Here is a 26,613-nt window from a genome sequence, read left to right on the forward strand (position 1 = left end):
TGCTGTACAAATGCGAAGTTTTATTGTGATTTTGAGTGTTTCTAGAAATAAACAAAACCAAATCACTAATTTATTGTGGACATGAAAAGGAGCAGATTGTTAATGATTGGATAAAGGAACCGTACACCAAAAGCTTAAAAGCCACATAACTGTGTATGTAAGTATGTTCAGTGAGTACAGCTGATGGCAAACGCTGGCTGTATATGACACATGCTGTACTTGGAGAATACATCTATATAAGACTGAAAAGGCACTAGAGTTTCCCAGATAAAAGACAAGTAAATTAACAATGTGAGTCCAAACATGGAGGCTGAGAGGAGTCTGTTCAGGGAGATGTGCTGGGAGAGAAACTTTGAAAATCACATGAGAAGACAGAAACCAGTGTCCCGCTGAAAGCCAGGGAATTTGAAAGTCCAGCTGCCATTTGTGTCTTCACAATCTCCCTCAATATACTAGTCAGATGCCAAATAATGTATGTACTATGGGATTAATGAGCCTACAAAGGAATGTACAGTACTGCAGCAAACTACATAGCATTAAGCTTAAGAAGCTGGACAGCTTACTGTAAAATCTGGCGCTCCTCTTTGTGGTGTGCTTAAATTGTAGAAATAAATGGTTTCTTACAATACGGAGAATCTAGATACGATCCTGTGCAAGCAGTACCCAAGAAATCTTGGAGCTGTTTGTTGGAGAAGGTGCCACTGGAATAAGGTGGCCAAACCTGGTGGCCAGCCTTTCCTCTGCTTTTGCCAGAGTGACCTTTCTACCTTCGTTTGACTGAAATGTTTATGATTTAAGAAAACAGGTATTTTTTTTTAATCTCTTGGAAAAACCTACTGGAAAATAACATGATATGAAGGAAACTTGATAAAATGAAGCGAAGGTAATATGTGTATGTGAAAAAAAGCTATGTAGAAATAAGTACTAAAACTATCTTACGGGTGGGTGTGTCTTTTAGTGATTTTTAGCTTTTGTGATTTCATTGCCTTACCTGTGGAGTGTAGGCTGTAAGTGCAAGGTGAGCGTACATAGTTATGTAGGTCAGGATTTCAGCAGTTGTAAGAAATGCTGAGTTTGTTTATGTGACATTTATTTACATGGGAAATCAAAGCAACAACCAGCAGCCTTCAAACAAGTACAATGTCTGTGTCACAAGCCTAATGGTAGAGTGGCAGATCAGTCAGGCCAGGGTGGATTTCATGTAAGGAGATTCACTTCCCTTTTGGAGACACTGCTGCTTTGGTCTGATTCTCAGACCGGTTGTGCTTGTCAAGACAACAGCATCTGCTGTGCAGGGAATAATGAATTTTGTACTTGTGTGCAAAAGCGTGCATGTGTTCAAAGTCCTGTTAATCCAAACAGTTAGCTTTGTGGATGTAGGTGTGTAACACATGGCAGCAGACCAACTAAATGTCCGTGGTTTCTGAGACACCTTTGGTGCTCCTAGTATTGTAAAGGCCCCTGACTCCATCCAACCAATTCTTGTTTTCCTGAAATATTTTATTACTTCTCCATTACAGATTTTGCCTTTTCCACACGGAACATTTATGCTGACTGGCTGCTTTGCAGAAACTGTGATGGAGGCTTGGGACTTAAGCCATTGCCGAGTGCCCCCGGCACCAGATGCGTCTTCTTGCTTCTGCCCTGGAAGGTGCTGACCCTGCTCTAAGAGCACAGCCGGCTGCAGGGTGCCAGGGGCATGACACAGTGTGAAAACCAGTCAGTGAGTTCTACCTGGGTCTGCAAGGGAGCTGTTGTCTCATGGTAGGAGCTCCTTTTTACTTCAGCCCAATTTTTTCGGCATGGTCTCTTTAGTAACTCAAAGATAAAGTCCTTACTACTGCTTTGTCAGCTGTTGAGCACCTTTCTGTTACGCTTTTACTAAAAACAGATGGACTGGGCTTTTCCTGGAAGCAAGTACAATTACTGGTGGCTTTACAGGCTGCAACAGGTTCTCAGGCTGTACAGACCAGGAATGTCCAGGCTATCTCAGAGAAAAGAGGCTTCTCCTGAAGTAGTTTAATTCTTTTCATAGACACCTGTTTGTCTTCACTGTATCATTTTGTAGAGCAATCTGTTTCCTCCTGTAGAAAACTCAAGAGCAAAACTCCCACTGACCCAAATAAGCAGGTCCAAGGAGATCTCCTGTGTTTCCCAGAGGATTTGGTTAGCACAGCAGGAAGCCTGGCTTTTGTTCATTCCTTAGTAAATGCACATTGCAAGTCAAATTTAAAAAAAAATATTTTAAAAACTCTGAAAGTATTCCTACATGGACTTGTCAGTGCAGTACTGCTAGGGCAGCATGCGTTAAGCAGTGCAAGCAAGCTGTAGCCATCAATAATGTGTTTCCCGGTACTGGCTGTTTTCTGTTTGTGATGACCCTTTCTGACCTCATCCTGCAAACACACAAGTATTTGTGTATTCTCGTATTTATTGGTATTGTACGTGATAACTCTGCTGAGCTGAGAGGAGTATGCATGCACTCAGGTACTTAGAATTAGGGTTTCAGGGGCACAGAATGGAGGATGCACCATATATAAGCAACTGGCAATTATAGTCACTTGTTAAAACAGTTTACAGTGGCCTGCGAGGCACAAGAAGAAACATAGCACAGCTTCAAATAAGTATAAAATTTTAGACTGTATATCCTATATTTTGCTGAAATGCGAAACTTGTACAATTATTTATGCCACAGATAAATTGCATCTAATAAAAAAAAATCCTGGAAAAAGAAAGTCAATCTTCCTTCCATTAAAATAATTCTTCATTTTCTTTCTGTTAGCCTATAAGACTGTACTTTTGTTTAATGTCACGATGCTCTGTGACTACAGAAGTTACATATATTTATGAAAAAATGGACCAGTATATCAAATTAAATAGAATGTATGCACCAGGGAATATTATCCTGGAGTACTTATCAATGGCGTGAGTGTTGATGCGCATGCTGACGTATCTCTGGTTTTTCCTCCTGCCTGAGCCCCTCTCGGATCCCAGCGCCAGCTGCACCATCATTCGGTCTTGTTTGTCCCCGTTCTCAGACACGTAGTGCCCCAGTTCGCTCACATCGCCGTCGTTGTAACTGCCGTCCATCATCATGGGCCGAGGCTGGGCCAGGCTGCACGCGCAGGGAAGCTGTGGGCACAAGCAGGTGCAGGGTGGGTTTGAGTCGTGTCTGGAGATGCACAGACATCCCTTTTCCCCTTACAAAAGTAGAGGGGACAAGCCTGGGGAATTCAGGCTGCTGGGACACAGAAAGGAGAACGACAGGATGGTGCTGGGCAGTGATTTTTCCCTCTCCTTTTCATGTCTGCAAGACACAGCGTGGTCAGGGGGAGTGCAGGGCTGTCTGTGGAAAAGCTCATTTGGCTTAAGCGCTGCTATCGGGGTGTAAATAAAGGTTGAAGCTGAGAAAATCAGAGGAAAGAGCAGAGGGAAACCACAAGGAGGAATATATGGAGCTTGCCCTGTTGGGAGAGAGAAGCTTAGGCTGAAATTTTGGATGGTTATAATGTAATGTAACAAAGGCAGAAGGAGGAAATTTGGATCGTTGTGTAAGTTTAGACCGTGCCTGGAGAAAAGTGGCGGGTATCTGCTGTGTTATCCAAAACCCAGGGCAGAGTATCCGTCTGGTGCTATTCACAGGTTTGGATCTGCAGTATAAAAAAATGTTTAAAGGAAAAATCCTAAAATTTATCCCATTTATACAGACACTGGAGGCCTATATGTAGAGGGAGTTGGCGTCCTCGGACTCTGAAGAAAGAGCAGCGAGCTTGGGTGCGGGTTGGCTGTAGCGAATCTGTACAGCCTGGAACGCCTCACTGCTGGCGGCTTTTTGTACACAGCGCATCCTCCCCCGGCAGCTGAGGGCAGCACGCTGTAGCTGCAAACCTTTCCCAGGGGCATGAAGCTGCACTGGAGACAGAAAACCTCACCTTGTCCCGCAGTTTCCTCTCCTTCCGCTCTTGCACCGTAGTCAGGTAATTCACAGCCGCGTATTCCAGCACTGAGAGGAAGACAAACACAAAACTGACCCACAGGTAAATGTCCACTGCTTTGATATAGGAAACACGAGGCATGGAGGCGTTCACCCCAGTGATGATCGTGGACATGGTTAGCACGGTGGTGATCCCTGGGAATACACCAACAGAGAGACTGTAAGACACTTTCAAACCAGACTCTTCATCACAAATACCGCTGTCGTTGCAATTTCTTGACACCTGAATTTACCTTGCAGTATTGTTTTTCACATTTGGGCAGTGGGTTTCACTGCCTGAGGAGGAGGGTCCAGGCAGCCCTGATTTCTAACTGGGGTTTTCTTGTCTTTTCAGTGGAAACAGCTCTACTTCTGGTCTTCAGGGTGCTGATAGCCTGTTCTTGCCACACCACCAGCCTCCCACCCCGTGGGCAGGCAGCAGCACTCTGACCCTGCGCTGGCTACACCCTGTCTCCAGGCTCAGGACAGTGCCTGGAGGCGTACAAGTACACAGAGTTGGACTCAATGATCCTTATGGGTCCCTTCCAACTCAAGTTGTTCTATGACTTTATGATTCTGAGTATTTCAGTTTCTAATTCAGCCCTCCTGCAACAGGGGCACAAGTGAATCCCAGCTGCCGCTGCTGCTTCTACCACTTTCCCCAGGCCTGTGTTTTCCGTCTGCTCCAGGGAAGTCCTGCTGTGGGGGAAGTCACTAGCCAGCTCTGCTGCATGGTCTGTGCTTTCCCTGGAGCCAGAGGAATGGGGCTCCATAGGGCAATGCTGCCCGGCGTTATGCCATGGGCAAGCACAACGAACGCATCAGCAGGGCAGGCGTCCATGTAGTTTGGTGTCATCCTGGCTCTGAGGGAGGCTCTCTGTGACCCTCTTGTGACAGGGGCTAATTATGTCACATTAATGATCCCTTTGAAAGTTGAGATTATGTGTATAAGCACAAAGGGCTGAATTTACAGTAGTATCTAAGTGCTAACAAGTACTGCTAAAGGCAGTCCCTACATCTTCTGAAAAGCCGTGGCCCAAACCCTTATGCTCCTTTTAATGATGTCTCAAGGCAATGGATGTTGTTCCTAAACACAGACATGGATAACTGCCCCGTTGCCATCTCTGTTATGCCTATATGTATCCTCTCCACTGAGGAGTATGATTTTAACAATAGATGAAGTCTTCAGGTGTGTTGCCTGGAATAAGCAGAAGCAAGCTTGGGCTCGAAGGCTGCAAACCCACAAACTTTGCTAAGGCCAAAGCATCCACTTCAGAAGAAGATTTATGTCCATATCCTAGTGGTGCTCCCATGGTGACCGACATATGACTGCATCTGTCTGAAAGGTGCTGCAAAAGTGGAAGCGGAATCCCTCACACTGCACTGTAAACTCATTTAACAAGTTGAAGAGTGCGGCTCAGCTGACTCTGCTACCTCCACCCTCTCTCCTCTGGCAGAACTCGATAAACTGAAATTTTGCCAGGGCTGCTAATACTGATTTTCACCTCTCTTGCTGAAGTCGCTGAAGGATACCGACACTTGGCTTTGTGTGTGCCCCGTCTCTGTTAACAGAAATAAAAGCAGAGCAGGATGTTTGCTCTCTGATTTGCACCACATGCAGCCAGTGCTTGTGCAAGCAGGGAGGGCGATTCGCTTGTCACCACAGGGCAGATGGAGAGTTTATACCACGACCAGTCCCCTGCACGGGGGACATACCTGTGGCACAGCTGATTTCCATGCCACAAGGCAACGTGGGGGAAGCACATGGCACGGGATTTCAGCTTGATGGTCAAGGCTGCAGTTGCAGCAATTGTCCCTTAGGTCTGCTGACTACAAGATTGTTTTTACCTAGTGGGACTCTGGCAGGAACTGCTCGGCGATCGATCCAGAAGGACACCCAGGACAACATGACCATGAGGGTGGCGGGGAAGTAGGTTTGGAGCAAGAAGAAGAAGATGTGTCGGCGTAAAGTGAAGTTTATGTAGAGGCGATTGTACCATCCTGTATGACAGAGAGAAGGAAAAAGAGAAGTCACAACAACATCAAACTACTTTCAGATAAGGCAATGTTGCATCAGGGGAATAGCACTTCATTTTCTTTTAGAAAAACACAGTTAATGACCACTGATCATTGCAATGTACAGAAAAGACTCGTTACTGAACCAGCTATCAAAGTGTCTCTCAGGACCATATCTTCCAGAGTTTATAACATATAACCTGTGCACTCAGGGAATTTAATTCATGGTAAGGCTTGTGATCTTGAAGAGGGATTGTCTTTCTGACTCCATAACCATCAGGATGGAAGTCTGTGGCAGGGACAGCAGCCTCAGCATAGAAGAGATGCAGGTCTGATGGGCCACAGGGAAACCTCCCAGTGGACAATCCGCCATGGTCAAGGTCAAGGGAAACAGTTTGCACTTCTTCCCCCAGCCCGCTCTCTGACAAGCACTCCAGCACCCACCTGTGCTGCTGTAAAAGGCGAGTTTTGTGGTGGTGTGAAACTCCTGGATCAGGAACTGGGACAGCGATATCCTCTCATCTGTTTTTAGGGAATCATTCCCATTCTTCCAGTAGAGCATGAGGTCATCTTCAGTGTAGGCATCTAGGGGAGCAGAGCAAACCTCAGTGCAGTGCACCGAGCCAGTTGCTATCACACCCACAGCCCAGGGTGTGCCCACACACCTTCCAGGCTACCTGTGAGGTCCTGGCTGAAAAGGCTAAATGCCACCACCTAGCTGAGAGCCACGCCACTGAGGGGTATGGTTGTGGCAAGGAGTGGGCTAGTTCATTGTCACAGCCCTCAGGCCTGATGCCTGGTGCACTTTGTAAACCCTTCTGTTTCTCTAATCATAATTTTGCACACACAATATGTGTGTCAGGTAACCCACCACACCAGAACTTGAAAAATTGTCCCCTGTGAACATCCTAAAATCCAAAGCAAAGGAAAGGAGATGTGAGAAAAGAGAATGCTTGGGGTAATGGGAGGAACAATCTATCAATAGTCTGAGGCATGCAGGAGGAAAAACGCTTGCCTGTGATCACACATGAACATTACAGCTCTTGGTTTTCTAATACGTACAAATACAGTAAATGTTAATCCTTTCAGATGGGTTTAGTAGCAGCTCTTCCCAGACGGGGAGAAAAAATCACACTTCAATGTACTAAAACAGAATTAAGATTATAATTTCTTACTGCAAACTTAAAAAGGAGAAGAAAGAACCTCCTAAAAAGCTAAAAGTTTAAAATGTTGCTGTACGGAATCTAGCCATTCATATGTGTGTCAGACTTTGGACAAAGGAGCTACATGTGGGTGTAAGCTGGGTTTACCTCAAATAGCTGTAAGAAACATAAGAGGAAGGTGATTAATGTCACTGTCTCATCATGGTTTCTACACCATGGATGAGCAGATGGGGCACATGAAGGGCACAGGGCTATTTATTTATGTGTTTGAGGGCACCTGGGCAAGCGGGTGCTGCTGGAGACTGCTGACCTGCAGGCAAGTGGCCTTGGTCCTCTGGGGACGGGGTGGCAGCATGACAGGCTAGCTGGCTCTCAGGGATGCTGGCCAGACAGTGCTCACAGTTGGTCTTTAAGAACACTACGTTGTTGCAAATGCCATCTAAGGCTAGTGAAAAAATACGGGCAGGGAGTTTTTCTTAATGTTGAAGCCTGCTGACTTTGGGTAGAGCTCCCATGAATGTAGCAGCAGTTCAATTATTGGCATAATTATTGATACAATTAAATACATTTTGGGTGACCATGGGGTGCAGCCCTTAGCTCCCCTATACCTCTGTTTTACTTACAGCTTTCGATCTCCAGGGAACATGTCTGTGTGTCCAGGGGAAAGCGACTAAAATCCATGTTGCACATTGCTGTTACTGTAACTCTAGGAATAATAAAAACCACTCCGTTAAAAAATTGTCTTCTTATGCAACTGAAAAATAGTAAAGCTGTGAGTTTGGGTTTTTATTAAGTAACTACCTGGCCAGTAAGAGTCCACTGAAAATAAATACCTTCCATTCAGCTAAAGACATTAGCCTTTAGTTAAAAGCCATTTCATCTCAGCAAACTAGTGTTAGAAACAATGACTAGAAAGTTAGGCCATTACAAATTGCTACTAGATCACAAAAGTGCTGGAGAAGAAAATGGGAAAGGGCAGAGAGGGCACTTTTTTCTATTCGGCTACCAGCAAGTATCTCTCTGCAGAGATCTGTGCTTTCAACAATTGCCTTGTGCAGTAAAATAATTTCCATCAAAATTTTATCAAAGCTCTCGTAGTGCCATGAGGGTAATAGGTAGTTTTCTCTGCACACAGTGAATTTCCAGGTGCTCAGTGAGAACCCAGTGATGACACATGGGTACCAGCCACCAGAGTACACATGCAGCGCCTCGAGTTAGGGCTGGAGCTGGTATGCAGAGACCACTGAAATGCTCTGCCCCATCGATCAAAAGCTCTAGTCTTCCTACAGTCTGATCGTCTCATTTTTGAGAGCACAATTTATGTTTGCACTGGAAGCATCCATAGATCTTGACTCAACTGGCTTGAGCTTTAGGGAAGTAAATGAAAATAGAAATAGAAATCATAATGGGGGAAGAATTAATGAATTATAGCAAGGCTAATGGTAGGCAGACATCTGTCACATAATGATAAAAGCACAATGCAGTCCCTTATGTTAGTAGTCCTTCTGCATTTGTGCGTTCCTGCTGATGTTGCTTTCCTATCTGGATTTAATCTTGGAGTGAAAGTTCTTGGCTCAGATTTGTTGTTTAGGTGCCACTGAGGTGTACAGTCGTTTCCAAGACAAGAGAACACAAAGTCTGACAAAGAACCTTAGAAAGACAGATACCAAGATAAAATACAATTTACAGGCAAAGACATTTAGCAAAGGCAGGCAGGCAGCAACGACCCATTTGCTGTTAAGGGGAGACGGGCATTCATACTTCCCCAGCACTCCTAAAGCGCTCCAACCTGCAGCTGCCACCGAATAAAATAATGAAACTCTGTCAATTTGCTATTCAAGACATTCACCACCATTTTGTACAGGACAGTTGTCTAAGCACAAGACCGTGCATGGGAGGATCTGAGTAGTTTGATAGCCTCCTGTTCCCATCTTCTTTAGACAACTGTAAATGCTTGCAACACAGATGATTGGTGTCATGCAGCTAAATGAAAAGGTATATAGACACGCATGCTATAGGTGAACATTATGTCATTTTATTGTCCTTTCTTTATTGTACTATGGACCTGAGCAACTTTGGAAAGGCCTAAGTAACACCTGAACTTTGTCTAATATGTTGAGTGAAGAAAAGGCTTTAATAATGAGAAGGTAGACACTGTTCAGGGTGTGAATTCCCATCAACAGTAAAGATAAAAATATCAGAGAACAAGAAAATTCTTGTCAAACTGATAACCCACAGGGAATCAAGAATTTCTTTGTTTGCCTTCCTTTCATAAAATCATAAAACACCCTGGCACGCTGAGGACTTGATCTTCTCACCTCGTGGCAGGCCCATCTCTACCTGTGCCACTCCTAAGGCTGCTGTCTAACATGCCCTTAAAGACCTCCACAGGTCTTTAGCTATAGCTGCCCTAGATTTCTGTTTATTGCCAGACATTCTCCTCTTCCTCAGATCGTGCCTCGCCTCTTCAGCTGTGCCCTGCGGGGCTGGCAGCCTGCTGGTCCCCGGTGAGCTGCCCCAGGGGACTGCCACATCTGGCCACAGCTTCCCAACAGCAGGAGCAGGGCTAACCAGGCACACAAGGCGAAGGGACGCTGGTGGAACCAGCAACGCTGGCAGAGAAATTGGCTTCCTGCGCCAGGCACTTACTGAATTTGCGCAGGGGCTCAGATGCCTGTGGATGGTCAGCACGTTTCTCTTTGTTATTTTATTTTTTAGTATGCAGTCATGCCAAAACACAATGCAGGAATCAAACCGCTTTCCCTCTCACTGCACTAATAGCTCACGCTGACTGAATGCAGCTTTACCTGAGGCTATAAAGGACCTTCCCGTCTGGCTGGACCCGCAGCATGACATTGTCTGTGGTGGTGTCATGGATGAAGGAGCGCTTGGAGTGGACGAAGAACATATCAGGGACCCAGATCTTCTTCACCAGCCTGCCGTCAAATGTCATGCTTTGGTTGTTGGTGCTGGGGAAGGACAGCCTCTCGTCTTTCCAGTAGTGCCTCAGATAAAGTGTCATGGTGAAGTCCTGCAACGAACACACTTGTGTCACCACTTACCCCTTATCGGCATAGCAGTGATTTCTCCTCTCTGGGACAAACCGCGAGCTGTGAAGCACCATTCTGAAGGCACAGCCGCTCCCTGAGCTGCAGGGGGAACGACTGGCTGCAGCTTGTTTATTCCTCAGAGCAGACCCACTTACTGGGTTCAGAAATCAGAGGCCATCCAGGGGGCGAATCCATCTCTGGAATGCAAATGTTGTATTGTGCTGTCTTCGGGCCATTCCAGTGACCAAAAGGCAGACATGCCGAGGCAGCGGCAGGCACAGGGTGCTGCCGACCACTTAACCCGCCATGTGTTTCTGGATGCTGCCCATCAGGAACCATCCATGAAGAAACACTTGCTGTCTGCGCTGCCCTCCACGCTGCTCCGGCAGCTGCCTTCCCCCAAGCAGCTGGAAGAGCATGCTGCAGAGGAACCTTTTGCTCCAGCACGGCCACTGAAATCTTTTTGATTTGATATTTGACCAAAATGGGGGGCTTTGTACTCTTTCTCACCACAATCCTACTCTTAGATCCAAGCCATGCTCCTTCCCTTTGAGCTGTGTTGTATTTGGAGTCAGACCCCAGAGGTCCGTACACTCGGGTTTGCCTTTGCCTTGATTTCCAAAGAAGCCCTCACACATATGAAGATAAGCTCACGCACAAATGTTTATAACATGGCATCTTTGAGTGCAGCATAATATATCGCTCATGAACTGAGGGACATCTCTAAGACTGACCAGCTGCCGTGGTATCTGGGGCAGTGGAACTCAGATGGGTTTGGGGTGGTTTCTTTTGAAATTATTCTACCCTTGAATTTTTTTTCCACAACACTTTCCCAGCATTTTGAAATATGGGGGCTTCTGCATTCTTTTTTCAGAAGTGATTTGTTAGTTGCAGCCCATGCTATTATTACACTAGAGGCCAATATAATCCTTGGAAATGCTTTCTATTGCACCCAACTGAAGCTCCCAAAGCCACTGACCATGTATGTAATTTGTTCTTTTCCATTTGATCTGTTCTATAGTGTTCTTTAACATCTTTTCTCTGTATTCAAATTTAGAGAAGATTGTTCTGGGAAACCTTTTACATTGACTCCTGTGTGTTAATGTGTCCTTTAAACAGTAATAAACTCACAGATGTTTGCTCTTCAGTGAGAAGTCAATGCCTCACTTTTTTGCATAAAGTTATATTTATGGTTGCTGTGGAAAAATCAAATATTGTTAGCTTTCATTAGGAAATATCTATTAATACTGCTTTTAGACTATTAAACCGGGAGGCACAATATTTTACAATGCATCATCTAAAAATTCATCAAGCAACAACTATATAATATCTCCCTCTTCTTTTGGTCCATTTCTCAGAGACACTATTAGCTCTCCCATTGTGCCTGCAAATGAATTTCCAATCCTGGGTAACAATCTGGTTTTTTCCTTCTTCCCATCTTTCCTCCAGGTAAAACAGCTGTCCCACACATCCTGCAAAAGCTCTGTTAATTTCAGGGTCATTGGCCCATAATAGGTATTTATAAAAATTTTAACTAATTAGACAACAAGATTCTGATTTGTGACATCCTAAATTTATAATGGCCTCTATTATTTTACCACTTTCTTGCAAATAGAAAGTAGGAGAAAAGAGGAAAAGTTTGATATATCTAACCCCTCAAGCTTAAATTTATTAGACAGTGAATATCTCTGTCACTGATCTCTCTTCATTTAAAAAGCAAGCAACAATCTTGCAAAGCGCCATGGCTGTTTTTCTATAACCCTGCAAGAATTAAAAATAATTAATTCCAACAATACAAAGTCGTCTCCATCAGTATTTTGCAAACAGGCAAAAATTGACCCTGAATGCTTTTTTAACCCAAGGCAACACAATGCTTTTCCCATGAAACCGGGTGTTGCAGCACCGTGTTAAATGAGGAGCAGGGGCAGTATTCAAAACCCAGGGGAAGTCATTCAAAATCATAATGCTTGCTTAAAAAATGAGTGGAATGGTTGTATTTTAATGCCAAAATCCTCAATGTTGAGTTCTTTCCCTTTGTTTTCAAGTTCCAAAGTTTTTCAGGGGCTTTCCAGCCACCTTCACAAGCTTTCTCATCAGCGAGAATGGCTGGGGCCATCCCAGGAGAAGCGAAAGCTTGGAGTTCCCATGGCTGGTGGTCAGGGTGCCAAGAGCACCAGGGACAGGGTGACAACTGGAGGGCTCCCCGGGGCTGGGGAGAATGTGCCCTCTGATGTACCTCAGCATTGCGACCCTGCTGTACCCTGCGAGCGGTCGGTTGGCTGCATCACCTGCTCAAAAGCTGAAATAGCTGCAGTGAGAAGAACCCGGGCTGGCACAGCCGTGTTCCTGACTTAGACATAGGAGGAGGCTGGGCACAGACTCTTTAACCCTATGGCTGTTAATTAGGATCACCGAGAAGTTGGGGCTTTCTGTGAAAGCTTCCGAGATGTTTGATACTTTTGTTGAACGAGCAAAACATTTTGAAAAGTATTTTGTATTGGGGTATGATTCTTTTTTTCTCTTCCAAAGCAAAAGCTGAGCTGCTCAAAGAGCCTGGGGATGCTCCAACAAGGTGGGTCTGACAAGCTCTGGATTTTGAAAGGGTGGATAAAATTGGTGTATATCTTGCAACGTACATTCAGGGCCATCTCTCGTTTCCCTTCTGTGCTCCTGCTCACCTACACAGGCTGTTGTTTACGTATCATCTATGCATGTATAATCTTCCCATGGAAAATCTCCTGCAGAAATCATCACACCTTACTTTCAGCAGTGTTTTGTGATGAAAAAAAGCCCCTATAGCAAAAATCAAGATAAAAACCTACACCACTTTGAGAGCATTTGAAAACTGACCATTTTCTCATTACCAATTATATGGTAGGAAAAGAGGGACAGAGACTCACTCATGAATTTAGCCTGTGCAGAGAACCAGCATTAGTCCTGCGTGCCTCTGAAATCCTCCTTCAGCATCACTGCGAGGTCACAGGAAGAACCAACAGAGCCTTATGCTGGTCCTCAGCACACAGCAGGGGTGGTACAACTGCTAATGCAGCAAAGGCAAGTTCTGGAGGAACTTCTCCCCTCCAAGTTCATTCTGGCTGTCCTGTCAAGAGCAGTAGTTCCCAGTCTGAATCAGTGTTGCTCTCAGGATGGCTACATAGCTTCTGGTTGGGAGCTAGCTGGCCCCTGACCACCTCAGAACATGGCCAAAGAGACTCTGTCGTCGAAGTGCCTTAAAACTAACACATCAGCTGGTCTCCTCAGAGCTTTTAAATGCGTTATCACTTCTTTAGAAAATGTAAAAACCCAAATCCTTTGGGACAGTCTTGGCAGTGTTGTAGCATTTTGCCCTAGAGAAAAGAAAATATCAGATTTCTTCCTTCTGCTTCAAGGGAAGACAGTAGCATGAGGTCAGTAGAAGAAATTGTTGGCAGATTCAGATCAAATCCGAATCTACCTCCTTGGCTGTGGGGTGTCTGTTCCTGGAGGTATTCAAACCCTACGGACACAAACCCAGGCAGCCTGCTCCAGCCAGCCCTGCTTTCCGCAGGGGTTTGGGCTAGGTGGTCTCCAGAGGTGCCACCTAACTTTAGCCCTTCTGTGACTCTTACCATGTCCACCTCAGAAATGCTGTCCAAACTTTCAACTTGGACATCCACCCCGACAGGAATTGCAGGGCCTGGGGGGAAAAAATTAAAAGTTGACAAAGTATGAACTTGGTGAGACAAAGCAATCCTCTGGCTTTTGTATCTTAGAGATAAAAACAGATGCTCAGTCTGAAACAGAAACAACAGTAAACAGAAAGTAGAAATTATTGGAATTAATAACAAACCCCTCCTAATAGTGAACAAAATCAGCAATGAGACTGACCTATTAGTGATCTTCTCTTTTTATTATGTCACCCTACATGGATCCCTCCAAAATTTAAAAGCAATTTAAATTGCTTTTAGCTCTAGCGCTCGGGTCCAGGGCTAGTGAGACGGATGCCCAGCAGAGCATCCATTCACATGGAGAGCAGAGGCAGCTCAGCTATGGGAATGTGGGAGAGTTACTCCAAATTTTTCCCTCACTTCTGCACCTCTCTCAGGCTAATAACGTCCCTAAGAGCTACTCCGTGTATTTGACTTTCACATGGCTCAGTGCTCGGCTGTGGAAAAGGCAGGGTGATGGGAAGGGATGTGTTGCAGGACACAGACATGTGCCACTGAGCCTGCGGCTCCTGAGAGAAGGGTCCGACTGTGACCCCACATAATAAGGATTTTGATCTTTTTTCCCTCCTCCAGGATCTGACTAGCCCCTCTTATACCTCTGGCAATTACAGCACAGAAGATCCGTCAAGATAAATGATGCTCACATTAGCAGACTGCTATGAAACTGAAACCTTTTTAAATTAATTGAACATGCTGGTATTTGGTATATTGAGCATTTAGCAATAAAATCTTCTTTCATCAGAGTATATAATGGTATCCTGGATTTGAATGACCATCTGTCAGCCACAAAGGGTAGATAAATTACAACATTCTCTAATCCGATGGGCTGAAAGAAAATGTGTTCTCCTTCATCCATTTCCCTGAAAGCTTAAGTTGCTCTAGCACACAGCCACAAAACTGTGAGCAAGCATTAGCACGCAACAGTCAAAATATTTTGTGTTATACATTAAATGGCCAGGTCAGTAAGTGTGTTACATGATGTGATTACGCACGCACATCACCATAGTAAGATGAAATCTTAGAATTTCCCCATCATCCGAGAATAAACATAAGGTGTATTTGCAGATTTTTATTAGAAGTGTTGCTGAATACCAGGAATATTCCATTGCCAGTATTCTCATTTCCATGCCTTTGACTACACTATTCACTCATCAGAGGAAGGCTATTTCACTGCACCCTTAACCCCCCAAGCATGTAATGAATTCACAACACAAAATGACAAAAATTAGAGACAGAAAAGGCTCTGCTTGTCAGTGTTCACAATGCCTGTTCACCTGAGTACGTTACAGTATAAAGGAGTGACAGTATATAACAGGAGCAGTGACAACTGGGCACGTTTCATACCTCCAAAACCTGGTCTCATGCTGAAGTCATGGTCATCTATTCGCAGCAGCTGCTCTGACTTCGTCAGGGGAGATTTGGTGATGTCAGGGCTTCGTTTTAGGATTGGGCTACCAGGAGGAGAGAAGCACAGCTATGAGCCCTGAGCAGTGCCGGTGACAAGTACGCGCCCGCTTCGCTCCATTACCCCTTAGACCATTTGCCCCTTAGACCGTAATGATGTGACTGCCTGCAGTGGTTGGCAGCATGTCATTAAACAATGATTCCTGCACTCAACATACAGCTTAGGCACCTGTGATAGTTCTGGCACTGAGAAAACACTTCTTTGGCGACTTTTCATCCCTGTAAAATTACCTCTGTTTATAGCAGTTTGGAGATAATAATTCAAAAGTGTGAGCTGGAGGAATTGTGTGTGTGGGTACGTGGAGAAATGGAAACAGGGGGAGGCATTTCTGACATTGAGTTACCATGGGGCATGAGGCCACGAATTAGGGAAACAATATATCAAATAAGCCACTGGCTGTCGCCCAGGAACAAAATGGAGACAGGCTGGGAACCAGGCCAGGAGGCAGGCCGTCTCCTAACTTGGGATAAAATGATTAGCTTCTGCCCCAGATTTCTAACAAGGATGAAAAGGAGCGTTAAAGACCTGGGAGGTCTCTGAGCATTAAAGAGCCTGGAAAGGTCATTTCAGAAGCCGTTGGAGTTGCACCAAATCCTGGGCAGAGGATGCTTTGCTCCCTCTCCACATCCAAGGTGCCAAATGCTGCTCAGCACCCCAGTGCTTTGACAGCGATGGTGGTGACAGCAGCTCCTTGGTTGCTCCTTTGTGTAAGTGAAGCCTTGCCACCCTCAGAGCCAGCTGCATGCCAGCCGCTCGGGCGGCAGAAAGGCTCAAAAACAGGAGGAAAGGTTTTGCTGGTTCTTAGTTTGAGAAAAGATGGCATGCTCGGAGAGGCACTTGTTCCGAATATCCAAAGCACAAGACAGAAACAGATTAAAGGCAAACAGGACAACAAAGAAACTTGGTGGGAAATATATTCCTGAGATATAGCTCATCGTAAATACGACTGCTTAGCCGTGCTGTACTTCTCACAGACTGGTGGGCAGTTGTAGCAACAGAAGCCAATACAACAATCTTAAGAGGCCAGCAGTGCTGTCAGTGACTCCTCTCTCAAATGCAGAGCTTTATCTGGACTATGGAGCATCTTAGAAAGATGATCGGTCTCAGTTTAATAATTTATAGGAGAGGCAAGTTGTTTACCTCCATCAGTGAGTTCTAGTCATGAATTATCCCTCAGGCATTTTAGAAGGTGGTTCCTGCTTCTGCTTTAAGTTTAATTCAGCCTCCGAAAGACTTGTGGCATTGTGACCGTGCGCTGGGGAAGATTTATACCTGGCTGAGATGGGGGAACGATATTAGCAGGTTGCTGGCAAAGCCTTCAGCATTTGTGAGCAGGCTTGGCCATGCTCAAAAAGATGCTTTCTCCCTGGAGTGGCAGGGGGAAGAATGAGCAGCGTGATGGAGAGCCTGTGGAGTGGGGCTCAGCTCTGCAGTGGGGATGTTCGGAGGGAAGGCGCCCGCTCACGCAGCACCGAGCGGCACAAACCACGCAGCAGCGCAACGCGAAGCCCAAGGGGCTGTGGCGAACGGCCATGGCATCACACCTCACCTCCATGATGGCTTCCTCTGGGGCCCACTGCATACTGCTAGCGGCATGACTCCTTCCTAAACACGACTGGCATGCTCAGGTGGTGTCCCCTTCCCGTGCCACAGCCACAGCCCGGCCACGGGTGTGCGGCCAGTGGAGCTGGGCCAGCAGCAGCCGCCGGAGGGTTTCACCTACCTGCCTTGCTTGTGCGCCTCGCCGTGGGCCTCCCGTCGCTGCCGCTGGGGCCGGCTGCATGGAAAGGACAGGAAAAGGGAGAGCTGAGACGGGCAGTTACGGGTGGGTGGGTGAGGACATCGGCTGGGAGGCACTGATCCCCGCGGCGATACCTTCTGCCACGCGTGAAGCGGCCCTTACCCTTTTTTTCTTACCTTTTCACCAAAGGGCGGTGTCAGGCTGGGCATGGTGGAGGGTGCGGACGGGGGGTGCCAGGGGCTCGCAGCCAGACAGGGGAAAAGGGGAGCGGTGACCCTTGTGAGGCGGGACGCCGCTGGTTTGGAGTGCCTGGCAAGGGACGCGGGCCGGCGGCTCGCCCCCCTCCTCCTGCCACCATGGCCGGCGCCTCGGGGGCTCTGGAGGGGTCTGCACGGCAGGGGCTGGGTGGGCTCCCCTGCCAGCGAGGAGCGCGGCCATCGCAGCTACGCACCGCAGGCAGCCGGCTGTTTTCATAGGAAGAAAATCTTTTCGAAGTATTCCAGTGGGGGAAAAAAGTAAAAAACTATGGAAATATTTGGGTTTAGTTTCATACTGTCTCCCAGCTGGCTGTCAAGAAAGCTCCTCTCATGATCAACCAATGTTTTATTTTATCATTAAAGGAAAAAACATTGCTTTTAGCAACATAAGTGCTAGCTTGAGCAAAAGTAACATTTTAAACATTTGACACTTCTAACTCATTTTTAATTAAAAGTTACAAAAACTAGCTTCCCTCTGTAATAAACACTGATTCTAATCAACTCTACTAATGAGGCTTTTAGCCCATTAGCATACATTTCAAATCCCTCTGTAGAGATTTACAGTGGCAAAACTCCTTTTGCAATGACAAGTGTCACCACCTGAGCACCATTGCCCCTTCAGTGAGCAGTGGTCGAACCCCAGGCCTTGCAGGGTGGTTTCTCCCTGGACTGGGAGCTCGCTGAAAGCTGATGGCATTGGAGGGACATTCATCTTTTTGCTGCCACCGAGAAGCGGACCACCTCTGCAGCACCCAGACGAGGGGTGGGCACACTAGGCTGTATCGCTGACTCACCCTGAAGCGAAGCCTTGGCTGAGCGGGATTGGGGTTTTTTCCAGCATCTGCTAAGTCTGGGATTAAGCCCACAGGCAGACCAGTGTTTGGGGGAGCCTTGGGCCATGCAGCAGCATCGCTATTACAAGGAGCAGCTTCTTTGGCATTGCTTGGACGTGGGTGTCGTGTGTCAAAATGCACTTGCAAATGCAAAATGCGCTTTGTAGAGGCTTCTGCCTTGTCAATATGCCCTCGGGCTGCCGCTGACAGGTTGCTCTGCTGCCTGTTTCTCATCTGCTGGCTGTCAGGAGGTAATTTCACATGTGTTGGGGGTAAGCAGATTCTGATGACAAGCTGACAGACTTCCGTGACTTTAAAGTGCCCTGGTAAACTCTTTGGCTGTACAGGAGCTGGTATTCAAACATGGATGAAGCAGATCATGTTCTTGCAATTTCTAATTTTCATTTCTCTTTGTAGAGCTTATCTAATACTTCATGTTGACCCTGGCCCTATCATGTCTGTTGAGGGAACCTTCAAGGCATGGCCATCAAGGATTCATGGCCAAATTCTCCCTATCCTCTGCACCCAGCAACACAGCATAGCTCATTTTATTTCTTCCAGGTGGTTCCCTGCTGCCTCCAAATTAAACTTCATTTCCTTGTCACATACTGGCATAAAATGTCCCCCATGCTCCAGCCACCGCAGGGGGCTGTGTTCATTTGTCCTTTGGTTCAACTCCTTCACTTCTTTTTGCCAGTCCCATTCCCATTATCACAGCTCTGAGATTACCGAGCCTCCTCCGCTTTCCTGCCTCCTCCTGTGGCAGCCAAACAGTTTTACCTGTTGCAAATCATTCCCCAGCTACTGCGATTTGAAGCCCCATTTCTTTCTACTCAATAAATAGCTTTTCTGGTCTGGTTCCCGAGGAATGCTCTGCTGGGTAAGTGATCGATGGCAGCTCCATCACAGGACCCCATTAGCCTGCCCGTTCTGGCTGCGAATCAATGGCAAGCTAATACGGATTCCCCTCGCACATCTGCTGTCCCTGAGCATTTGTGGCAGACAGCCGCACTCGGAGATTCCGTCCAGACATTGCTCACAGATCGCTCAGCACAACTGTTTGTCACCGCAGCCAACACAGTGTGACAGTATTGCTCCTGTCTTGGCTGGGGTGACAGGCTGTCTTTAGAACTAACCAATAACTCCTGAGGTAAAATACACTGAATAATGAACAAGCTTCCCCCCCTCCTCCCCCCATGTCCATATTTATCTCCTGACAATTACAGTGCCAAAAGGCATTTCATGGCTCATGAAGCTCAGTGAGATGCTTTATGAAAAAGCAACAACTGAAGCAGAGTAACATTTATTCACAGCGCTCCCTGTGCATTGCTGGAGTAGCTCTCAGGCTCCTGATGGCAGCTGGGGTGATGCAACCTCTCCAAAGTCATCATTATTTCCCCACATTCTCCCACAGCTTCAAGGGATCATGAGATGCCTCTGCCCCAAAATCTCAGGCTTGCTGGGTCCAGGGGGAATGAGGCAACTGAAGCTTAGGGTAGCTGGGGGAAAAAATATTCACCCAAACCAGATTTTCATCACTATGGCTACAGACACAAAGCAAAAAGTAGTTACTCCTTTTTTAAAAGCCTGGGGTTTACTATGGCTCTTACAGTCCCTCTGACACAGGAAAAAGGGTTGCAAGGCTAAGGAAAACCATGTCTGATTTCAGAAGTGACAGTCCAACCATGATATCTCCAGGTCCCAGCAGGCATTTCCAAATGCACAGCTTCACAGGGTGTGTGCCAGAGGAATGCCAGGCTTACACTTGCACAGTGTACCAGAACATCCAGTTCTTCATCTTTGAAAGAGCAGCTTTTGGAAACAACTACAAGAAATGCAAGAGAAGTCACTACCCAGCTTAGTATTTTAGTTTGTAATTACTTATGCAGCATACATTTCCCCACCTATAAATCACACCTTTTTTTCTCTACAGGAGGCAATACTTCTGTAGTAGAGTGACCTATTTTACATTTTTATTAGGAAAATCTCATTAGGATCTGAGAGCATTTCTTCCTTGAGGTGTTAAATCAAGACACAGTTTCGGTTCTTCAGGAAAAAGCAAGATTTGATATATTTTCCTCAAGAGAAAAGTGAAAGTAAGCTGCTGAAGTAATGGAGCCAGATTCACACAGTCTTTCCTGGGTCCAAAGGGTGACATCCTCAAGGAACAGTGCTGGTGGATTTAGCAGACTAGGCTAACACTAACATTACTATTATCAGATTTCATGAAGTTCTGGAACAGTCTGTTCTCTCCATCCCTTATGGTATCAGGTCGGCAAAGAGGATGGCAGATCAGAGAAGAGATGTCAGAACAGATCCTGTCTCAGGAAACACTGTTGAGATGCTGCTGTGGCATAATCTCTGTCCCTTGGGTTACTTGCATCATCATGAACATTTTGGCCAGGGGCCGTGGCTGCAAGTGATCCCAGACCTCCTGCCCTGAGCAGAGGTGCCTGCCGCCCCGGGAAGCCGCCAGCCAGCACCTGGGGCAGAGACACCCGGGGTGCCCGTTTACTCTCTGCTTATCTCATGCCTGGGTGATGCCTCCACCCCTTCTCCAGTGCAGGCAGAGACTGTGGACTCTCCCCGCTTACCCTCTGAAATCACCACATGCTTAATTTTGTCAGATACGAGCTCTGCAGCTCACGCTGCGCTGCTGGGCAGCCGATCCACAGCCTCTCCTACCACTGACGCAAGCCAAGGGAGGTGTGGAGCTTGTCCGGCCAGTTTTCAGCAGGACTTTTAAATGAAAAGTAATGTAAGTGACGAAAACTCCCTCATCGCTGCCAGCCACGCCATGGCACTTGGCTCCGGGCTCCCTGTTCATGGGTGGACAGTGGTGGGCAGCCTCCCGTCCCGCAGCCACTGTGCTGCACAGCCTGCGTGCAGTCAGGGCAATGGCAGCAGCCACGCTCTCCTCCGTCTGCCCATAAAACATTATGGCTGGACAAATCCCTGACAAAACACTGCCCGGGAGAGAAGGACCAGGAGAGAACAGCAGAGGCAGCTTAACTCCACGCAGGGGACAAGGCCCTGGCAGGGGGACACACAGGAATGGCAAAGGTATATTGGTACTACTAAAGAGTTGTGGGAAGTATAAAGGCCTTATTAAAGACCTGCGCCTAAATATTTGACTAGTTTTTGTTTCTCCCTCTGTTTTATGACCAGTTAGTGACTTGGGTTCACACCACATCAGCATCGCGTTAAAGGCAGAAACTCGGTGGAGGGTGCTGGGTCAGGGAATGAGGGAGAGGTGGGAAGGGGCTGGGGACTGCATGCCAAACATACGGAAGGTTTCTGCAGAGAAGAAGTGGGGCAGAGGCAAAAGGAGCTTGGATCTGCAACAGAGCCTATGCATGGGGTGAGACTGAGGAGAAAGGCTGGATAGGCAGAGATAGGGAGGGAGGGTAACATGGGGTAAGGCCAGAGGGCAACATGTCAGAAGGAGCAGAGAGGAGACACTAGGCTCAAACAGTGCCTCATCATTGTGTGGGATGAATTCTGGGGCACGGACACTTGGGACAGTTCTGCATGAGTTGGGGTGTCCCCTCACCGCAGAGCGGTGCAGGACAGAGATGCTGCCCAGTCCTGGGGATGCATGAGACTTGCTGGGCTGAAGAACCCCCCACGCTGTGTCCCAAAGGAAGGAAAGGTTTGGGGGCAGGGCGTGACAGAAAGTCCCCCCATAATGTGCCTTTGACTTGCACATAAATTGGGAAGATCTCCTCAGCAAGCAGGCGGTGCGGCAGGTCTGGGTGAAGACTGAGAGGCAGTCCAGAGCCCAGAGAAGTGCTTTGTGAGTGGATGAAAAGTGAGGCAGCTAAACGGGGGGAAACCCACCCAGCACCTGAGGAAGGAGAGAGCAAACTTGCAACAGGAGGAAGCTGCTCTTATCCGGTGACACGCGCTGTAGGAGACACTATGCTAATTCCCAGGGATAATGTAGGATAGAAACCCACTAATTTGTACTCAAACTGGCAGAGTTACAAAGTTATGAGCTGTAAACAAGCCACTAAAAACTGAGGAAAATTAATCATTAAATGTATTTTGTCTTGGCATTTGGCAAGACCTTGTTTGCTTGTAATTGTGAGTGGTAGGTTTAAAGAAAGGTGACCCATTGCTATTATGGGTGGTTAAATCTGTGAAAAGAAATGGGGAAAGAGTGCTATTTTTTATGTTTACATCACAAAGTCTGAGATACAGTGGGATTCAGAGTTCTTCTACATCTTATTTTTGAGCAATACAGAAAATTCAATGAGAACCCCATTTTAATCCAGTATTACATGCATATAGATCAGTCTCAGAATGCAAAATAGACAGAGGCAGGAGACACATATATATACACCCTTTAACTTTTGCACTTCCTTTGTTCTTTGCCTGGACATAAACACTGGCAAAAGACAAAAAATGAAACAAATGTACACACATTGATTATTCACAGAAATGTCATGCCACCTGGGGTCTTGGCACTGTGCCTGATCTGGCAAAAACGATAGTACCCTTATGTGGCAGACATTGCATCCAGCAGATGTGTGTTTGTTGGGTTTTGTGTTAAACGCGTTGAAAGGAGGGTCAGAGTGAGCAGGAGGAACATGGCTGAGGTCACTTGTGCCAGCTGAGGAGGCGGGCACGGCGCCAGGGCTCAGCTAAGTGAAAAAGAGAAATGGATGAAGGGAAGGGGAGCAACTAATGGGCCAACACAGAACGTGCTGAAAGGTTTAATGTCTGCTGCACTCTTCAAAGAAAAGTTGACTTGTAAGCAGATGTCAGCGCAGTGCAGATCAGGGAAGAGCATGTTAAGGAATATTTAAATAAATCAGAGGTATTTAAGTCAACAGAGGCTGACGGCACTCCCTCAGGAGCACCGGGAATACCAGCTGTCACAGTTTCTGAGCTGTAAGCAGGTACCTCTGAGGACCCCTCACACATGGGTGATGCCTCTGGGAGAGGGTGAGGGTGAACAGGAAACCTGGTTTTAAGCAGGGGACAAAAGAGGGATGCTGGAGTTTTGACATTTGGAAAGAAACTGGGACAAAGTCGTGATCCATTTGTCTGCGCTCCACCCCCACCAACCCAAGATAATGAGATTATAAAGTTCATTCAATGTGAATCTTTGCAATAACTGACGTCAAACCAGTCTAACGTCCTTTCTGACGGTGTAACCGGCTGCCTTAGTGTAAGCAGGAGTAAAAGTAGATTTGAATGAGGTTCTAAATATTTCATTACTAAACTAGGGACATACGACTGAGATGAAAATGTGACTTGGAGCATGGCTGAAAAACCATGATTAGAGTAACTGCCACTAGTTTGCTGTCGAGAGACATTAAATGACATCTCAGAGATTTCATCCTGGAAACTACTAGTCAATTTTTTCAACAATTATGCAAATGACAGAACTATAAAACTAATGCATGACAGCATGCTTGAAAGAGAGACATTTTGGGGTCTAGGATCAGAATTCAAAGCAGCCTCAGCACATTGGAGAAAAGATCTGATGTCAATAAGATGAATTTCAGTAAAAGAGAACATAAAGAACTGCATGGAGTACAGAGAAATAATTGCACAAATGCAGAATGGGGAATAACTAGCTAATTATGGATACTACACTTGTCTTAGTTTGTTACTTACAGCAATGAAAGTACTTTGCCTTTATAAGGGAAATCAAAACCATCGATAAATAAGGAATTCACACTACAAAAATACAGAATTGTTAGAACTCTGCTGTGGGGCAATGTTAAGCAATACTCATACTGACACAGGACCAGAAACAGATTTAAAGTAAATGACCTGAATGGTAACAAGTCATCAGGTTTCTACCCGGAAGAAAGCTGAGCAAGAAACTGTTGAAGCAGTATTTAAATTGTCCCTGGTGTCACAGGAGTAACACTTGGTATCACACTTCTTTGGAGAAAGAGCTCCAAGTGGACTCTGAGAAGCTACAGACTGCTCCACCTGACAAATTAGCTACAAAGACAGTAAAAAACACCAATAGTAGACACCAGATAAATGAAGCATATGCTGAAGAAGAGTGAGAGGCATTTTGACTTTTCTTGAGGGATGTTACGCACTGTAAATATAATAGGCTTTTCTAAAAAGTTAATGACCTTCTAGATGACGGTGACCAAGATGGCACAGTGTACCTCAATTTCTACAAGGTGTTGACAGGTCCTTTCCAGAGACTTGTAAGGAAATCAGCCAGTCAGAAAGAAGTTCCCCACATGTGAATTGTTACAAAACAAGAAACAGAGGAAAAATGGAGAGTTTTCACTGTGAAGAAAGGTTTTCAGCATAGCCCCATGGAAATCTGTGATGGTATCACTGTTATTCAATAGCTTTATAAATAACTTCGGAGAAAAGCATAATTACTGGCAACAATATTTACTGAGGATATGTAAGCATTCGAGGTAGTCAAAATCAGAATTATGCAGCATGAAGAATTACAGCAGAATCTCATGATGCCAAGTGACTTCAGAAAAATACAGTGTTAGTGAATTCAGAAAAATGTGCATTGTTTTGTACTTTGTATTTTAAAATTTTTCCACTGTACTTTCAGAAACAATGTTAAGATCGTGGTTGCCCTCAAATCAACTGTTACTGCTTAGGAAGCAGGCCTCAGTACCGTTGTGGCTATTTCTTGGTAAACACCAGCTTAATGCTCCCCAGTGCTCAAAAAGACAACCAGGAGGTTTGGCGTTATTGGGAATGGAACAGCAAACCAAACAGAAAGCATTGCAGCGTTATTAGTAACACCAAGGCACGTCCACATCTGACATATCCAATGCCCATAGCTGGGAAAAACAGCAGAGCAAGAGGAGAGAGAGAGCTCAGAGGTGGGGAGGGCTTCCAGGCAGCCTGAGCAGGGCACTCTCGGTGGGAAAAGGGACAACAGCCAAGCGATACAGTGCAATGATACAAAATCAGGAGTGACGTGATGAAGGTGAACAGGAATTTGTTGCTCAACAGTTTCCACAACACATAACCAGAAGAAATTTGAAAGGAAGCACACAAATACAGCGTGTCATCATGCTGTGAAATTCACTTTCATTGAAGCTGTGACAGCTAAAAACACAAGTGAGTTTGGGAGGTGACTGGGCAGTTTTGAGAAGAAAGACCAGCAGGAGCATTTGAGATGTGAAGCTGTGCGAAGTGTAGCCCCAAAATAAGTTCCAGAAAGGATGAAAGGAGGCTGATGATGATGACAAAAGTAGAAAATATAATTTTCAAAGCATTGTTATTTGCAACGATAAGCAGAGAAAGGACACTTTTGGCTGGGTTGTGAGAAAAAACAAGATTTCCAAGAAAAGTTGTCATGCAGGATTGAAGTTACTTGAAAGAACAACAGGGATGGAAAGGCAAATGAGAGAAATAGCAAAGCAATAATGAAAAATAAGTTACTGTATAATAGTGTTACAGATCTGCTGATAAGTTAGAATTAATTAACTTTATTTGATTTTATAAAATAATTTTAATAGAAATATAGAGGAATAAGAAATATATTTTAATGAAACTAGTAGTTGCACAACAAAAGCTGCTATGAAATCCTCTGTACAGCCCTGTACCAAGGCCAGAAGAATAGGTCAGAATCACCTAGTAGGAATGATTATAACCTAGATAACAGACTTAAGATTCAAAATAATTGGATGCAGTATTTACAGGTAGACTAGGAGAATGCATTGAAATGTCAGAATGTAAAATTAATGGGAACTGGGGAGAGGATTTCTTTGTAGTTGACTAGTCTTCTGTATGCAGAAAGTGTATTGAAATGTCAGAATATAGAATTAATGGGAACTGGGGAGAGTCGACTGGAACAGCTTGTAGTTACCTGCCAAGAAACCGTGAACTTTAGTAAAAGGTAATTCTGGCAGGGGGAGATCGCGACCACCGACTCATATACCACCTACCCAAATCGTACCCTAGACCCATTTCTAGACTTTTCCAACCTTTACTGCGCTGAATCGGATTTGGGAGGAAGGTATGTTAATGATTTTTGGGAAATATTATGATTTTTCATGAATAATTAATGAATATGCATGACTAAGTTCTATATATGGTGTATGATTTTGAAACTTGGTGTGCGTTGATCGTGAGAGGACTCACTCACGCACCCGGCCGTTAATAAAGAAGTGTCTGCTTATCTGCATCACATTGGTGTCGGTAAGTTCTTCATTCTGAGGTTTCGGCAACAATAGGATAAAGAAGATGAGCACTGTTGGACGGAAGAAAAGGATTTCTGGAAAGGGGAAAAAGAGCTAAAACAGGCAGCAGCAACAGCTGCTGGAGGGGAGAAGGAAGTTACAGAATAATACAAAGTGGAAAGCAACAGCAGAAAACTTGGCAGAGCTTGTGTGACAGGGACAGGAGATGTGCCTAGGGATACCTAAATGAGGCAAGTGAAGAGAAGGGCAGAG

The 26,613-nt window shown here is 45.7% G+C and overlaps 1 protein-coding gene across 8 annotated transcripts in view; it reads right to left on the reverse strand.

The window, feature by feature from the left end:
- Positions 1–26,613, reverse strand: part of GABRR1 (gamma-aminobutyric acid type A receptor subunit rho1) — a 36,279-nt gene continuing 9,666 nt past the window's right edge. For 4 of the 8 annotated variants that reach the window (XM_037392631.1, XM_037392635.1, XM_037392633.1 and 1 more), the window contains 9 exons: positions 17,098–17,151; positions 15,254–15,360; positions 13,811–13,878; positions 9,960–10,183; positions 7,776–7,858; positions 6,434–6,574; positions 5,822–5,974; positions 3,933–4,129; positions 1–3,132 (listed from right to left, as the gene is read on the reverse strand). In XM_037392631.1, the coding sequence (XP_037248528.1) occupies positions 2,845–3,132; positions 3,933–4,129; positions 5,822–5,974; positions 6,434–6,574; positions 7,776–7,858; positions 9,960–10,183; positions 13,811–13,878; positions 15,254–15,360; positions 17,098–17,151 (1,315 nt within the window). In that variant the 3' untranslated portion in view covers positions 1–2,844. Of the gene's footprint in view, positions 3,133–3,932; positions 4,130–5,821; positions 5,975–6,433; positions 6,575–7,775; positions 7,859–9,959; positions 10,184–13,810; positions 13,879–15,253; positions 15,361–16,514; positions 16,645–17,097; positions 17,152–17,291; positions 25,625–26,613 lie in introns of those variants that run through there. The other 4 variants (XM_037392637.1, XM_037392636.1, XM_037392638.1 and 1 more) reach the window with 4 other exon arrangements.

The sequence above is a fragment of the Falco rusticolus genome, chromosome 6 (genome assembly GCF_015220075.1).
Source record: "Falco rusticolus isolate bFalRus1 chromosome 6, bFalRus1.pri, whole genome shotgun sequence".
NCBI classification, from domain to species: Eukaryota; Metazoa; Chordata; class Aves; order Falconiformes; family Falconidae; genus Falco; species Falco rusticolus.